Below are 15,144 nucleotides of genomic sequence, written 5' to 3'. Positions count from 1 at the left end.
CCAACACTGGAGCTACATACATGTGTGGCCTGTCTACCATTTACATGGGTGCTTGGGACCTGAGCTCAAGTCCTCATGTTACATGGCAAGTACTTAACCACTGAGCAATCTTTCCAGCCTAGGAAAAAAATCATTTTTTTTTTTTGTTTACGTTTTTTGTTTTTAGTTTTTTGAGTCAGGGTTTCTCTGTATAGCCCTAGCTGTTCTGAAACTCACTCTGTACATCAAGCTAGTCCAGAACTCAGAGATCCGTCTGGCCCTGCCTTCTGAGGACTGGGATTAAAGGCGTGTACCACCTCCCAGCACCCCCCACCCCCCACAAAATCACAAAACTGTTAAAAGAACAGCCTTGGAAGAAGACAAGAAGACAAGGTGTTGAGGTCTCCACTGTGCTATTTCCCATCACTCACCCATCCAACCTACTGTCCCAGCAGCCCAGCTGCACAGCAACATCAGGACCCCACCCCACGGAGGAGAACAAGGTGCCAGTGTGAAGGCGGGGTCTTGAATGGATGCCTGTTTGAAGGTAGCCATCTTGGTTCTACCTCTGGTCCACTATGACCATGAAGTCACTGCTTCTTAGGACAGCTGCAAACTGGCAAACTTCCAATGAGAATTAGGATTCTGGGGCTGGGACGATGGCTCGGTCGGTATAGTGCTTACCTCAGGGCACTAGGACTAGAGTGCCATGCCCAGAACTGTCACAGAAAGACAGGCATGACAGCACATTTATAACCCCAGCACTGGAGAGGTAGGGCCAGGAGAAGCCTCGGGTTCACTGGCTGCCTGACTGGCCTGGCTGGTGAGAGACCCTGACTCAAGGAAGGTGGACAGTATTCCTGAGGCTAATACCTCAGGTTGTCCTCAGGCTTCCACATGTGCACACTGCACACATGTGTGTGTGTATACACACATTCACACACGTGTACATGTAAAAATAAAAAACAGGACCAAGGTCCAGTGCCCCTGCTGCATCTGCTTCCTGTCACCCACCTTGTCCTCACCCAAACTTGCCTCCAGAGGACATGCCAACAGGATGCCTGGCCTGCCAAGGTAATGACTGGGCAGCTCCTGCTAAAACTCAGAGATCTTCAAAAGCCCTCAGGAAAACACAGGAGACTCACCTTCAGGGGTCCCTGGTGGGGCAAGTTCGGCCCCCGACACCCATTGGTGGCAACCAAGGTGGTAGAAGAAGATGCCATCTTCGTAACACTTTTCCTCCTGGTAATGGGTGTGCACATTGCCCCCTGGGAGAAGAGGAAAGGGCGCAGCTGGCAAGCCTCAGCAGAGGGAGGAGACCCAGGCTAAGTCTCATTTCCGGGAGGCCCCAGGCAAGCCTTGGGGGAGGTAGGGATGTCCAGGCTCAGTTTCAACTCAGGGTGGGCTCAGGCCCCTGGAAAGTAGACACCATCTAGGGAAACCACCTCACCATAGACCACCATGTAGTTTCCTAGAACACTGGCTGTGTGGAAGGCTCTCTCCCGTGGACCCTGGAGCCCATCCCGGCCCTTCAGCGTGGTCCACACACGGCGGTCCACGTGGAAGAGCTCGGTGGAATTCACCCGCACGGAAAACCTACAGGGACGAGAAAGGCCAGGGGCCAGGGCAAGGACGGCTTCCTCCCTCCTTAGCTTCACCCAGGACTGAGACTACCCATGACCATGTCTTGTCCCATCCTGACTAGATGTTCATTGTGGGCAGGACCCAGGTCTGAGCAGGGTCTGCCATCTTGCATAATCTGTCGAGAGCTAGAAGACGGGTGGAAGCATGGGGAAAACAACTACTCAGAGCCCGAGTAGAGGCTCAGAGAGCAGAAGAGGGTGAGGGAATAGATACATATGAGATAAAGAGAAGCGACAGATACACAAATGGACCATGACAGAGGTAACCGCCTGAGCCCAGGAGGCTGCCAATGAGCAAAGACTTCTAAAGATTAAGGTCACGGAGTCCTGGGCTGCTGTGGCCAAGGAACAGGAGCATAGGACAGGTTACTCACCGGGCAGTGGAAGGCCGGTGTCCACCATGGACCAGCAGGGTACGGGACGGGGCGTGGAACACCATAGAGTGGCCAGTGGCAGCAGGGGGCCGCCCACCTGCAGGGATCACCTGCTCCCAGTAGCCCCTGCTGGTGTGGTCCAGGCGGAAGCGGAAGAGGCCAGAAGAAAAGAGGTCATGCTGAGTGCGGCCACCGGACACATACAGCCAGATGTCATCTACCAGAGCTGCTGCATGGCCTGCCAGCCCTGGGGGCCCAGAGGAACTGGAAGCAGGTGGTGCCAGGAGCTCCCAGTGGCCTCCACCCAGGGGGCTAAAGGCCCACACATCGTTGGTTAGCAAGCCATTGGCCAGCTCACCACCCATCAGCACCAGGAAGCCGGCCCAGGCCACGGCCACGTGGGAGTGACGGGCGGCCTGTGGGGAAGAGACAAGGGGACAGATGGTGACACACTGGAGAGGGACAGGGCAGAGATGCAAAAAGAAAAAAGCAGATGTGCAGAGAGGGAATAGAAGACAAGCCAACTGGTGTGGACCTGGATTTCCAGGACTTGAGAGGCAGAGACAGAGGAGGATCAGGAGTTCAAGGCCAGCCTGGGCCATGTAGTGAACTTGAGACCAGATTAGGCTACATGAGACCCTGCTCTTTAAGCAGACAAAAAAAAAAAAAAAAAAAAAAAAAAAAAAAAGGAAATAAAGAACAAACAGACAGAAAGCCAGGTTTGGTGGTACTCAGCTGTAATCTCAACACTTGGGAGGCTGAGGCAGGAGGACTGCCATGAATTCAAGCCAGCTAGGCTACAGACTGAGATCCATATCAGCCTAAGTCCTTAACTCAAAAGGAAGGAAAGAGGGAGGGAGGAGGGGAGGGAGGGAGAGAGGGAGGGAAGGAAGGACAGACACGAGACACAAAACAGAGATGAGATGGTGACTCAGAGAAACAGAGTGAGAGAATGAGGGACAGGAAGACAGACATGGAAGGGAACAAGAGAAATAACCCAGAGGAATGGAGACCAAGACACAACAGGAGACCAAGAAATCAGTCAGGAAAGGAGGCAGAGGGAAGGGGACGGCAAATGGTACGGCAGGACAGGCCTCTAAGACAGCACAAGGGGCAGGAAGGTCAGGAGTTCAAGGCCACCCTGGGCTGTCCTGAGACCCTGTCTGAAAAAGAAAGGAAGAGTGAGGGAGAAAGGGAGGGAGGGAGGGAAGGAAAGAGAAGAGGGGACTATGGGGAGAGGGAGGGAGGACAACAGCATCTGGGAAGATGTAGGGGTGTGGGCAAGGAAAGGGATTTCAGAATGAGCAAAGACACAGACAGAGAAGCAGGTGTCCAGATGCAGTTGTCCGGTCTGGGGGTGGCAGGGTGATGAGGGTCAAGAGTGGGCAGGCCCCAGCCAGGGCACAGGAGGGTCCATACCGGAGCAGGCGTCAGATCCCAGGATTCCCAGGTGTTGGTGGAGAAGTTGTACAGGACAAGATCCCCCAGGGCCTTGTTAAGGTCCTGACCTGCAGATGAGGTGAGCGCTCTCACACAGGCTGACAGGCTGACAGCCTCCAGACCCTCCACCCTCACCTTCTCCCCATCTGCTTACCTCCAAAGACAGCCAGCAGCCCTGGTGGAGACAGGAAGGCACCAGCTGCCCCAACTCGGGCAGAGAAGGCGGGGTCCCCGGCACTCACACTGTGCCACCAGCCAGCCCCCTGGTTCTCCCACAAGTGCAGGTCACAGGCCCGTCCCAGGAATCCAGGCTCACAGCGGCATGGTCCCAGGGTCTGGGAAGAAGGGGACAAAAAGGCAGAGAGAGAAAAAGAGAGGGATATGGGTCGTAGAACACACAGAAAAAAACAGAGTCAAGACAAACGGGATAGAAAAAGAAAGACAGGAAGGGAATGTTCAAAGAAACAGAGAGAAGATAGGGGACAAGGATGGGACAAGGGAGAGGAACAGGAGACACAAAGGTACAACCTGAGGGAGAAAGAGGTGGAGCAGAGCAGAAAGACCCACAGAAAAGGCAAGAACAGTTAGAGAGGACATATTAGTGAGGCCCACGTCCACCTGGGTTGAATGAGCTCCGACTGGGGAGACTGAGGCAAGGAGGGTTCCAAACATAATACAGATCCCAAGTTGGGGGTGCAGATCTGAGGCATAAGGTCAGGGGTGAAAGGACAGAAGTCATGGCAGGAAGCCAGGTGTGGTGACACATGACAGTAACCCCAGCACTCAGGAGGAAGCTGAGGGAAAAGGAGGCCACCATGGTTATAAAATGAGACCCTGTCTAAAAAACTACCATGACAGGGACCTAGAATAGCCAGATGCGAGTAGGACTTCAGCCCGAAAGAGGGCAGAAGCCATTACCCCTAGGGGAAGGTTGGCTAGACATGAAGACAGAGCTAGAAGTGAGGTCTCAAAGGGAGAGGAACAGGTAGAGGTGGGGTTGGGATGAAGTCAGAGAAGTTGGGGTAGGGGGACTGGGAAGGAGAGGGGACTGGCAGCGGGGAGGGAACTGTCAGGATGGAACAAGGCCCTGTTTAAGTCAGATGTGGCAGCTGTGGTCACAGATCGGAACCCCAGGGAGTCTCAGTGGGAGACACTCACCGAGGCACAGGTACCGTGGCTACCACAGTAGGCTGAGCACTCCTGCAGGCCACAGTCTGGACCCCCCCAGCCTGGCTCGCAGACACACACTCCTGGAGACTTGCACTGCCCGTGGTTCTGGCAACCTCCAGGACACAGGGAGAAGCGGAAGGAGGCGTTAAAGCCCAGCAGGTTGTAGTTGGCATCACTGAAGAGATGGAGCAGCATCTAAAGATGAGAGGCCAGGTACACTGGGCAGGCTGCACCTGGCTGCATCCGGCTGCAGCTATACACACACCACCCCTCGCCCTGCCTTCCTCTGTCTCCTTTTGTTGTTTAAAAAAAGATCTCATGGGGGCTGGAGAGATGGCTCAGCGGTGAAGAGCTGCTCTTCCAGAGGTGCTGAGTTCAATTCCCAGCACCCACATGGTGGCTCACTACCATTTATAATTGGATCTATGCCCTCTTGTGGCACGCAGGTGTACATGCAGATAGACCACTCATGAATCTTTTTAAAAGGATCTCATCTAGCCCAGGCTGGCCTCGAACCCATTAGCTGAAAATGACCTCAAATTGCTGATCCTCCTGCCTCCACTTCCCCAGTACTGGCATTACAGGTGTGTACCACCACACCCGTTTTATAGGCTGCTGGTGATTGAACCCCGGCATTTGTGAATACCGGGCAGATACTCCGCTGACTGAGGGGCATCCCCGGCCCCACCCTGCCGTCTGATGTCTGTTTTCTGTGTGTTTGTGGAGCTATCTGTTTGGTTGTTGTTGCTGCTTGGGACAGGGTTTCAGGATGGGGCCCAGGCGGGTCTCAACCCTCAGGCTCTTAAGACGGGGATTACAGGTCCTCCCGAGTGGAACCCAGCGCTCTGCCTCTCCGCCTTCCACGGTCTTCTCTGATACCCTCTGCCCGGCTTTTCTGGACTTTTCCGTTCCTTCCAATCTTTTTCATTTCCTCCTAGGCGTGTACTCCTAGACCGCTCCCTCCCAAGAGACCCAGAGACCATGGTCCCACACCCCACCACACTAACCTTGCCTGAGGATGCCTCGATGGGTGGGGGCCGGGTGCTCCCACTCAGACTAGCAAGCAGCGGGCCTTGGGGTGAGTCACCATCATACACAAAGAGGTAGTCATAAGTGCACTCTGTGTCCAGGAAAAGGAAGTCCAGCAGGATCCGGTGCTGAGGGCTCGGTGCTGGGAAGGGAGCACAGGGCCAGGCTCTCTCACATGCACCTTCTCGAGGGTCCAGGAAGCCCACCCACAGAAACCACCACACCTTGTTCTGGGTGGTGTGAGGGAGCTCCTGGTCCGAGGTGCGCAGCCCCCGCTCTGCCATGGGGCTGTCATCCACTGTCAACTTGTAGGAACTCACAAAACCCTTCTCAGCACTCACAGTACAATGTGAGTGAGAGCGGCCCAGGGCCCAGGCCAGATGTGTAGGAGGAGAACCCTGGCTCCTCCCTACCAACAAAGAGCTTATCAGAGCAGCACAGCTCCCCATCCCCGCACACACTCTGCCGTTGCTGGTTACTTTGCTGCGACATTCACACAAGAACACTATGTCATCAGTCTTCATTCTCCACTCTGCTCCTGAGCCACTCCTCGTGTGTGACCTTGGGCAGGCCACATGCTCTCTCAGGCCCGGGCTTCCCAGCTGTGAGATATTGATCTATTGATACTGTGGTGGAGCTCAGACAAAAGCTTTCTCTTATTTTTGTTTTGTTGTTGTTTGGTTTGGGTTTTTTGTTTGTTTGGTTGGTTGGTTGGTTGGTTTGGCTTGGTTTTTTTGTTTTTCGAGTCAGAGTCTCACTTTGTAACCCTGGCTGTCCTGTAACTCACTCTGTAGACCAGGCTGGCCTCAAGCTCAGAGAGAGGGTCTGCCTGCTTCTGCCCCCAGAGTACTAGGATTAAAGGAGATGAGATCTTTAGGCCAGGGCTGAGGGTGTGGCTCAGTGGTAGAGCCCCTGCCTAGAATCCTCCAGCAAGGGGCTGGGGCGTGGCTCAGTGGTAAAGTGACTGCATAGCATGCCAAGGTCCTGGGTTTCATCTCTTCTGAGAGAGAGGAGGAAAACTGTTTCCGCCTGGGTATTAGTAATGAAAGGGGCTAACAGACCTGTATGTAATTTTGAAACTATTAATCTGAAACTAAATTTTATATACATATATATATGTATGTATGTATCTTTTTTTATATTTTTTTAATTTATTTTTGAGTGCAAACCAAAAGAGGGCATCAGATCCCATTACAGATGGTTGTGAGCCACCATGTGGTTGCTGGGAATTGAACTCAGGACCTCTGGAAGAGCAGTCAGTGCTCTTAACCGCTGAGCCATCTCTCCAGGCCCCTTAAATTATTTTTTATTTGTGGGAAACTGGCTTCCGTCTCTCTCTCTCTCTCTCTCTCTCTCTCTCTCTCTCTCTGTGTGTGTGTGTGTGTGTGTGTGTGTGTGTGTGTGTGTGTGTTGCAGGTCTGGTCAGTTGTGTTGAAGTTTCTAGAAATCAAGCAGCAAAAAGTAGAAATCAGAGGCAGGAGAATGGTCAAGCATGGTGGATCACACCTCTAATCCAGTTCTGAGGAAGAGAAGGCAGGAGGATCAGTGCAAGTTCAAGGCCAGCCTCAGTCCCTTGGTGAAGTCGATGAGATCAGAAAAGAAAAAAAAAATTTTTTTTTTTTTTTGTCACTTTGCTTTTCGAGACAGGATTTCTCTGTGTAGCCTTGGCTGTCCTGGAACTCACTATGCAGACCAGGCTGGCCTCGAACTCACAGAGATCTCTGCCTCTGGAGCACTGGGAGATTTTTACAGGGCCTGGAATGCAGCATCATGGTAGAACCCCTGCCTGTCACACACAGGGGCGTTCTACCAGCAAGGGCATGAGCACAGGCCAGTGAATAGGCTGGAGAGCACCTGTTGCTTAGCTGGAGATGTGACTCAGTGGGTGGAGTGCTTGCCTAGTGTGCACAAAGCTCTGGGCTCCCAACCACACAAAACCAGGCCTGGCTGCCCACACCTGCAGCGCCAGTATCAGGAGGTGCAGCAGGAGGATGCTGAGTTGAGAGATGTCCTTCGTATATCCCAGCACTCTGGAGTCTGGGCCTGCTGAGCCGCACAACTAGACATCTCAAAAACAACACAACAACAACAGGGCTAGGGGTATGGTGGGGTGCTCTATTTCTCTATTTCTCGACTCCTCTCTCTCTTAACTACCTATCCTGCCTTGTAGGCCTTAGTTAGCTTCCTTGTCTATAAAATGGGAATAGTTCTCCCTACCGACTAGGCTGGTGTAAATGGCCAAGAAGATGACTATAATTTGCTAGCACCCAGTCAGGATGCTCAGTGCTAAGCCTTGCCAAGCCAGGACCAGTGACACAGACACCTTCCCCATGTGATCTGAGGTCTTGCCCTAATATGGTCTCTAGTAGTTGACTCCAATATGACACCTGGCCTGGTGCTCCTCTGGTAAAAAGTCTTCTTCTTGGCTCTCCCAGCCTAGGAGAACAGCTGGTGTTTGGAACTTGACCTCATCTCTCAAACTGCCATTAGAGCATCGTGCTCATGGGGAGCCAGGCCTCTGCACCAGCTGCTATATGCTTGCAGGCCTCCTCCAGGAAGCCTACCCTGATGTTTCAGGGCTGAGTTAGCAGCCTCTTTGGGATTTGAATATCCCAGTATAACTTTCCATCTCTGTGCCAGGACTGTGTCCAGGGTTACTCTCCTGCAGTCTAGGAGGGTCACAGGACACAGGACCTGGGCATATTTTCTTCTCAAACACTGCCTTGGCACAAGGCCTGGGCATGAGCAAAAGCTGAGCAGTTACTGGGTGACAGAATGAAGAGACATGCAAAAGCATGGTGACACATACAATTACATCACAGGTGTGGCAGGACTAGTGCTCAAGGCTATCCTGGGCAACATAGCAAGAGCTTGCCTCATAAGCAAAAACAAAACAAGAAACCATGTATATAGACTAAGCAAGTTGTACTGAGCAATATAGATTTGTGTGTGTGTGTGTGTGTGTGTGTGTGTGTGTGTGTGTGTGTTTAACAACGATTAAGTTTTAAAGGGGGCCATAAATTTGGAAGAGAGCAAGGAGGGGTATATGGTAGGAGAAAGGAGGGGATATGGCACGGGAAGGAGGAAGCATTACAGGGGAATGATGTAATTATACTATAATCTCAAAAATATGATTTAAAAAAAAAAAAAAGTTCTGGGCTAGAGAGATGTCTCACCAGCTTGGAAAACTTGTTGCTCCTGCAGATGACCAATTCCCAGGAGCTCACAACCATCAGCTTCAGGGATCTGACACCCTCTTCTGACCTTGGGTACCAGGCACACACGCTTTTAGGCAAAACACTCACATACATAAAGTCTAAAAATCAATAAATAAAATGATACCACAAAGCCAGGCGTAGTGAGGTCCCCTATGATCCCAACATGTTAGAAACAATCAGAAGAGTCATCTTTGGTATGTCCCAGACCAGCCTGGGCTAGGAGAGATTCTATCTCAAAAGACAAAAGAACAAAACCAAAGAGGAGGAGGATGGGGGTGGAGGATGAGGAGGATGGGGAGGAGGATGGGGAGGGGAGAGAGGGGAGGAGAGATAGACAGATAGAGAAGCTGACTACTTTGCTCTGGATTCCACTGACCAGAACCCAAGGATATAATATACTGACCCACAGTTTGGAGCTCACACAAGAACCATTCAGCAGAACCAGAATCCAGATCTTCCAGTATCTTGCCAGCCTTTATCAAACACCCTGTTCCAATCAAGGACTTAAAACAAGTGCAAAAGCCTGGGAGATTTGCCTCCCTCCCAAAGCTCAAGGTTTCTGGTTTCTACCCTACCCCTTTCCAGAAAGAAATGGGACCCAAGCCCCACCTCCTGCCCTGCCTCTGGAGGAAGCCGGGGGACTCTTACTCCAGAGGAGGTTGGGAAGTCTGGGACCAGACAGAACATAATCATGGTACAAGAAGTGGGTACCCAAGCATGGCACGCACTCCTGCGATCCCAGCACCAGAGAGGCTGAGGGAGGAGAATTTTGAGTTCAAGGCCAGACTGGGCTATAAACCATAACAAAAGCAGCCAACCCACTCAGACTTTTGGGTAATTTTGAAACAGGGTCTACTATAGCCCAGGATAGCCTCTAAGATGGGATCCCCTGGCCTCAGCCTCTCAAGTACTCAGATTACAAGCTTGGACCAACACCCTTAGCTAAGATGCTGGTTCCTGGGGTGACAGATGCCACACCCCCACATTAATCAGTTTGCTCCCATCCCACTGGGGAAAATCCACAAACATCTCCCTGCATGGCTCATACCTCACCCCCTTCGACCTCTGCCCCACTTCAGAACTCACTGTTTCCACATACCAAGCCTCTAGTCTGTCACCCTCTACTCAGGCTCAAGCTAACAATGCCTGCTCTAAACCATTCGGTAGCTTCCTGGCACCCCCAAGGAAATAGCCAAACTGCCAATGTGACGTTCGAGGACCAGTTCCAGCTCCTCACCTCCCCGTCTAGTGTATAGACTTACTAGACAAACACAGACACAGATCCGAAGACATTAACCTCCTTAGTGTCTTCACAGAGGCTGGCCACTTTTTACACCCCAGGGAACTCCTATATGAGTTTCAATGGTTGTTCCTCTGAACCTTCTAGCAGAGTCCTATCCTTCCCCTAGGCCCAGACACAACTCCCATTTCTAGCCTCTACTTCAGCCCTGAACATTCTGCACACTGGGGGCTGACAGCCCACCGTGCCCAACTACACATTGGCCTGAGCTATCCAGTAAGAGTCTGTCAAAAACAAAACAAAACCTTCAAGGCTAAGGAGATAGCTTAGGGGATAAAGAACCACAGTTCAGATCCCCCTGAATCTGCATAAGCTAGATAGGGTGGTGCAGGGCAGCAACCCCAGCTCACTTACGTTGAAACAGGGAGCAGAAACGAGAATGCACCGAAGTTCCTGGGCCAGGAAGGCAACGGAAAGCAAGAAACTCTGCCTCAAACAAGGTGGGAGGTAAGGACTGGTTGTCCTCTGACCCCCACATGCTGTTACTTGTGTCTCTCCCCCCCCTCCAAGGAGGAGAAGGAGGAAGAGGAGGTAATGACAGGGTCTCCGGCTGGGGGAGTAGTTCAGTGTAAACAGCTTACTTGCATGCATGAAGCCCCGGGTTCAAGGCCAAGTACCATATGAAGCATGGCAGCTCATACAGATAATCCCAGAATTAAGGAGGCAGAGGCAGGAGGACCTATATCCATCCAGTTCAAGCCACCTGAGATACCTAAGATGATTCTATCTTAAGGAAGGAAGGAAGGAAGGAAGGAAGGAAGGAAGGAAGGAAGGAAGGAAGGAAGGAAGGACAAAAACCAAAACCAACCAACCAAAGAAAAACCCTGCAAGCTGGAGAGATGACTCAGAGGTTAAGAGCAGCTGCAGCTCTTTCAAAGGATAAGGGTTCAATTCCCAGCAGCCACACAGCAGCTTACATTCATCCAGTACCAGTGGATCTGAGGCCTCCTCTGGCCTCCTTTAGCACCAGGCACACACATCGTGCACATATGTACATGCAGACATGTAGGATGTCATACAGGTGAAGGCAGGTACAAGATAGAACAAGGCCTGTCATTGGATGAGAAGGAAGGATGGGCGGGAGAGAAGTTTGAGGAGACTGGAACGGGAAGAGAGAAGCTGCCAAGAGAGAGAAGCTGCCAAGAGAACATGGAGGCTGACGTTAAGATTTCATTCTGTACCTTTGCAGGTTGTTATGAATGTTCTTAAGGGACAGATGTGTACAGGGCTTTGTGTGTCTAGGTGGGCAATTAGATCTTATCAATTGGATCAGAGGTTATTGTGTTGTGTGTTCTTTCATGTGGCGATTTAAGTTTAAGAGAATCTGTGGTGGTGGAGACACTGGACCATCACGGAATTGAGATGTGTATTTCTGGCATGGTGGCAACCTGCCTTGGGAACTGGATGGGTAGAGAGATTGTTGCCAGGCTCAGAGAGAAGCCATCGGCAGTGTGATATGGGATGGGGCAAAGCGGGTGACTGCTTTGCTGACTGAGATGAAAACATCCACCAGACATCTTGGGGTACCGAGGTGCCAGATCTAGTGGGGGTAAAAGATATACATATATATAATACATATATATTTACATATAAAATTTTTTTTCTTTTTTTCAGAGCTGGGGACCGAACCCAGGGCCTTGTGCTTGTTAGGCAAGCGCTCTACCACTGAGCTAAATCCCCAACCCCATATATAAAATTTTATATATAATTTTACAGCAACACAGGCAAAACACTCATACACAGAAAACAAAAGTAAATAAAACTTTAAAAAAGATTTTCGGGGGCTGGGGATTTAGCTCAGTGGTAGAGCGCTTACCCAGGAAGCGCAAGGCCCTGGGTTCGGTCCCCAGCTCCGGAAAAAAAGAACAAAAAAAAAAAAAGATTTTCGATTGGTAGCCCAGGCTGGCCTCAAACTCACAAACCTCCCCCTCCTGCCTCTGGCTTCTCCTTGTATCTGTTTTAGCATTCTAAATTTTAGCACATACACTTGCTCAAAAGCATCCTACATTCCTGTTCCCTCCCATCCACGCCTTGTGTTAGACTCCTGAGACGCGTCTTCCCTGGGCTTCACCCGTAAGAAAAGGTTGTTCAGGCTTTCTAGAATGTTCTTCCTCTCTCTTCCTGGCTGATAGACATAGATCCCTTAGGTCTCAGCTTTGACATCTCTTCCAGAATGCTTCTCTGTTCTCCTCTCTCCCAGATCGTGGTTCTTCCTCTGGGCTCTCCCAGGGGAGCACTTTGCTATGTGACTGTTAGTACATCTGTCTCCCCCACAAAGACTGCTGGGAAGAAGGTCCCTGCTCTTCTGCTATGTCATGGTGGCATATGTAATTTCTGGCACATGAGTGGCTGAAACTATGGTTTTATTGAAGTGTTTAAATAGAGCAATAGCTCTAAGGGCACTTAATGGACATGGACATTTACTATATGTGATGGGTCCTCACAGTTGTCAATTCGACTACATCTTGAACCAACTAAAACCAAAACAGATGGGCACATTTGTGAGAGATCCTTTTTCTATTTTTTTTTTTAATGAAATCACTTAAAATGGGAAGACCCACTTCTAATCCAGCTCTTTTGAGGTGAGAGGCCACACCTTCTGCTGGCAGTCTGTATAAAGGACACAGAAGAAGGAAACTCGCTCTCTGCCTGCTTGCTCTCACTCTAACTAGCAAGGTCCAGCCTCAAACTCACAAGCCTCCCGCTCCTGCCTCTGGCACCAGTTCTGGCTTCTTCTATTCTGTTTTCGCATACTAGAATTTAGCACATAGGCTTGCTCAAAAGCATCCTCTAATTCCTGTCAGCATTAGAGCCAACTTCTTTAGCATTCTGACATATACTGAGACATACGGCCTTGTGGACAGAAAAACCACTATTGGATTTTTTTTTTTTTTTTTTTTTTTTTTTTTGGTAAACAGTTTTATTGGACTAGCTGGACCACAGCCTGTAAGCCATTCTTTTACTTGGGGAGAAGGAAGTCAAAACAGGGTTTCTCTGGCTGTCCTGGAACTCACTATGTAGACCAGGCTGGCCTCAAACTCCGAGATCTGCCTGCCTCTGCCTCTGGAGTGCTCGGATCAAAGTCGTGCATCACCACTGCACTGTAAGCCACTCTAATAAATCTTGTTTCTATAAAGATTCATTCTGTAAGTTATGTTTCCCTAAAGAACCCTGAGTAATACACTATACATCAAATGTGTTAAATATCTGACTCCTTTTAACCAAGTACCATTGCTATGACCATTGGGAGTAAAAGAAATTGAGCCTTCAAAATTAATACATCCAAAGTCACAAAACTCATACGAAATAGAGCCTAGATCCTAAGCCAGTCCTAGTCCTAGTCCTGAGTGGGCTTACAATCCAAGTAAACAAAAATAAAGGAGTGGTAGAAAGATGTGCTACATGGTTATTTTCTGTGCTCTATACTCCTAGTTTGTTACTGTGACTCTTGGCACATTCCCTCCCATCAGAGTTAGGGCCCAGGCTGGCTGCAACCCTGGGTGTTCAGCATTTTACAGCAAAAGTCCTGGAATGGAGCCGGGAATGTGCTCAGCGAATGAACGCACAAATGAATGAACCAGCAACCGAATGAGTGACCCACGCGGCCCCACTCACCCTCGATAAGCCACTCGCAGTTGCCATTGACGCTGTAGTTGCCCGCACCATCCGTCACGAAGCCTGGTGCCTCCCGTAGCACCTGCCGCTGCCCCTTGCAGTCACCGGCCAGGACCTTGTGGGACAGCGGCCCCAGCACAGCGAAGGCCAGTGCAAGGGCCGCGGCCAGAGCTCCGCCCAAGGCCATCGCCGCCTTTGGCTCTGGTCCTAAGAGACGGGAAGGCCCTGAAGACCAGGAATGGACACTCTACGGGAATGAGGCCCTGCAGATGCAACCTTTACAGGCGTAGCATGGCCTTGTAGTCCAAGGAGGTACCAGCGACGCAGTCCCGGCCAAGGAAAGGGCCGCTGTTGATGGGTTTTTGAAACCGAGAGGCCGGCCCTATGGACCCATGGAAGGCCCTGGATATGAAGTCGTTATGGATAGGGCTGACCCCTAGGGACCGTAAGGGTCCCCTATAGACACGAGCCCCCATAGGGGCGCCGACCCCATAAACGGTGTCTAATGATTAGACTCAGGCTGCTGCAAGGCCAAAACAGACCGTACAGTCTCCAGGGCGACGTGCGCTACAGCCCAGCAGGGCGGTCCATGGAGCTTGCAAGCTGGAACCCGCCTGGCCGGGAGACTCCTGAGGAGACCCCTCCAGGCGGGGGCGGAGCCTGCTTTCAGGGTCCCAGCCGGGATCCCCAGGGTTCACTCCAATGCTTACCCACCCGCTCCTCCCACCCGAGGCGGATGGGCTAGATCAGAGAGACCTGGGGACTCCCGGGCCAGAGCGGCCCGAGGAAGACCCGCGGAGAGCGCGAGGGGGCGGGGAGCCGCGCAGTCTCTAAGGGAAGGACAGGCTAGGAGGAGGCGAGAGGTGGGCGAGTCGCGGGTCAGAGAGGCCCTGGGAGGACTAAGGAGCGCCTGGCTCCACCCCTTCTCAGTGGAAGACTTCCGGAAACTTTCCCTCCCATCTGTTCCCAGCCGCTTGCGCAGCGTGAATAGGAATCCAACCCAGGGAGAATCACGCATGCGTATTGCTAAGATTGTAACCCAAAATCCTGTTAAAAGAAAGTATGTGCCAGTCATCGACTGAGCAAAGCCTTTGCCACTGGAGGGCGCCTCTATCTCTGCTAGGGAAAGGAAAGCCAAAAATAAAGGAGCGGTAGAAAGTTGTGATAGATGGTTATTTTCTGTGCTCTACATTCAGGATCAACATGCATATCGGGTTATGAAGGCACGGGGCTCCAGACCCAAAATAGTACTTCCTAGATGGACATAATGAGACCCGTGTGACTTAAAGCACCATCAATACATAAAAGCTGGACTTAGCGGTTCAGAACTTGTTGCTCTGACCCGGGTTCGATTCCCAGAACCCATATCGTGGGAA

At 51.2% G+C, this 15,144-nt stretch overlaps 1 protein-coding gene across 5 annotated transcripts in view; it reads right to left on the bottom strand.

Annotated features, from left to right (window-relative positions):
• Window positions 1-14,629, bottom strand: part of Megf8 (multiple EGF-like-domains 8) — a 49,367-nt gene extending 34,738 nt beyond the window's left edge. The window contains exons 1-8 of one of the 5 annotated variants that reach the window (XR_005502484.2): window positions 13,769-14,629; window positions 5,614-5,777; window positions 4,595-4,801; window positions 3,591-3,771; window positions 3,416-3,504; window positions 1,997-2,412; window positions 1,430-1,575; window positions 1,125-1,247 (exon numbers count right to left, since the gene is read on the bottom strand). Coding sequence is in view for 4 of the 5 variants with exons in the window: in XM_039106569.2 (XP_038962497.1) it covers window positions 1,125-1,247; window positions 1,430-1,575; window positions 1,997-2,412; window positions 3,416-3,504; window positions 3,591-3,771; window positions 4,595-4,801; window positions 5,614-5,777; window positions 13,769-13,955 (1,513 nt within the window). In the remaining variant the exon portion in view is untranslated. The remainder of the gene's footprint in view (window positions 1-1,124; window positions 1,248-1,429; window positions 1,576-1,996; window positions 2,413-3,415; window positions 3,505-3,590; window positions 3,772-4,594; window positions 4,802-5,613; window positions 5,778-13,768) is intronic. The other 4 variants (XM_039106569.2, XM_039106490.2, XM_006228364.5 and 1 more) reach the window with 4 other exon arrangements.
• Window positions 14,630-15,144: the final 515 nt, after the last annotated feature.

The sequence above is a fragment of the Rattus norvegicus genome, chromosome 1, assembly GCF_036323735.1.
Source record: "Rattus norvegicus strain BN/NHsdMcwi chromosome 1, GRCr8, whole genome shotgun sequence".
Taxonomy (NCBI): Eukaryota; Metazoa; Chordata; class Mammalia; order Rodentia; family Muridae; genus Rattus; species Rattus norvegicus.
This window is presented reverse-complemented; position numbering and strand designations above follow the sequence as displayed.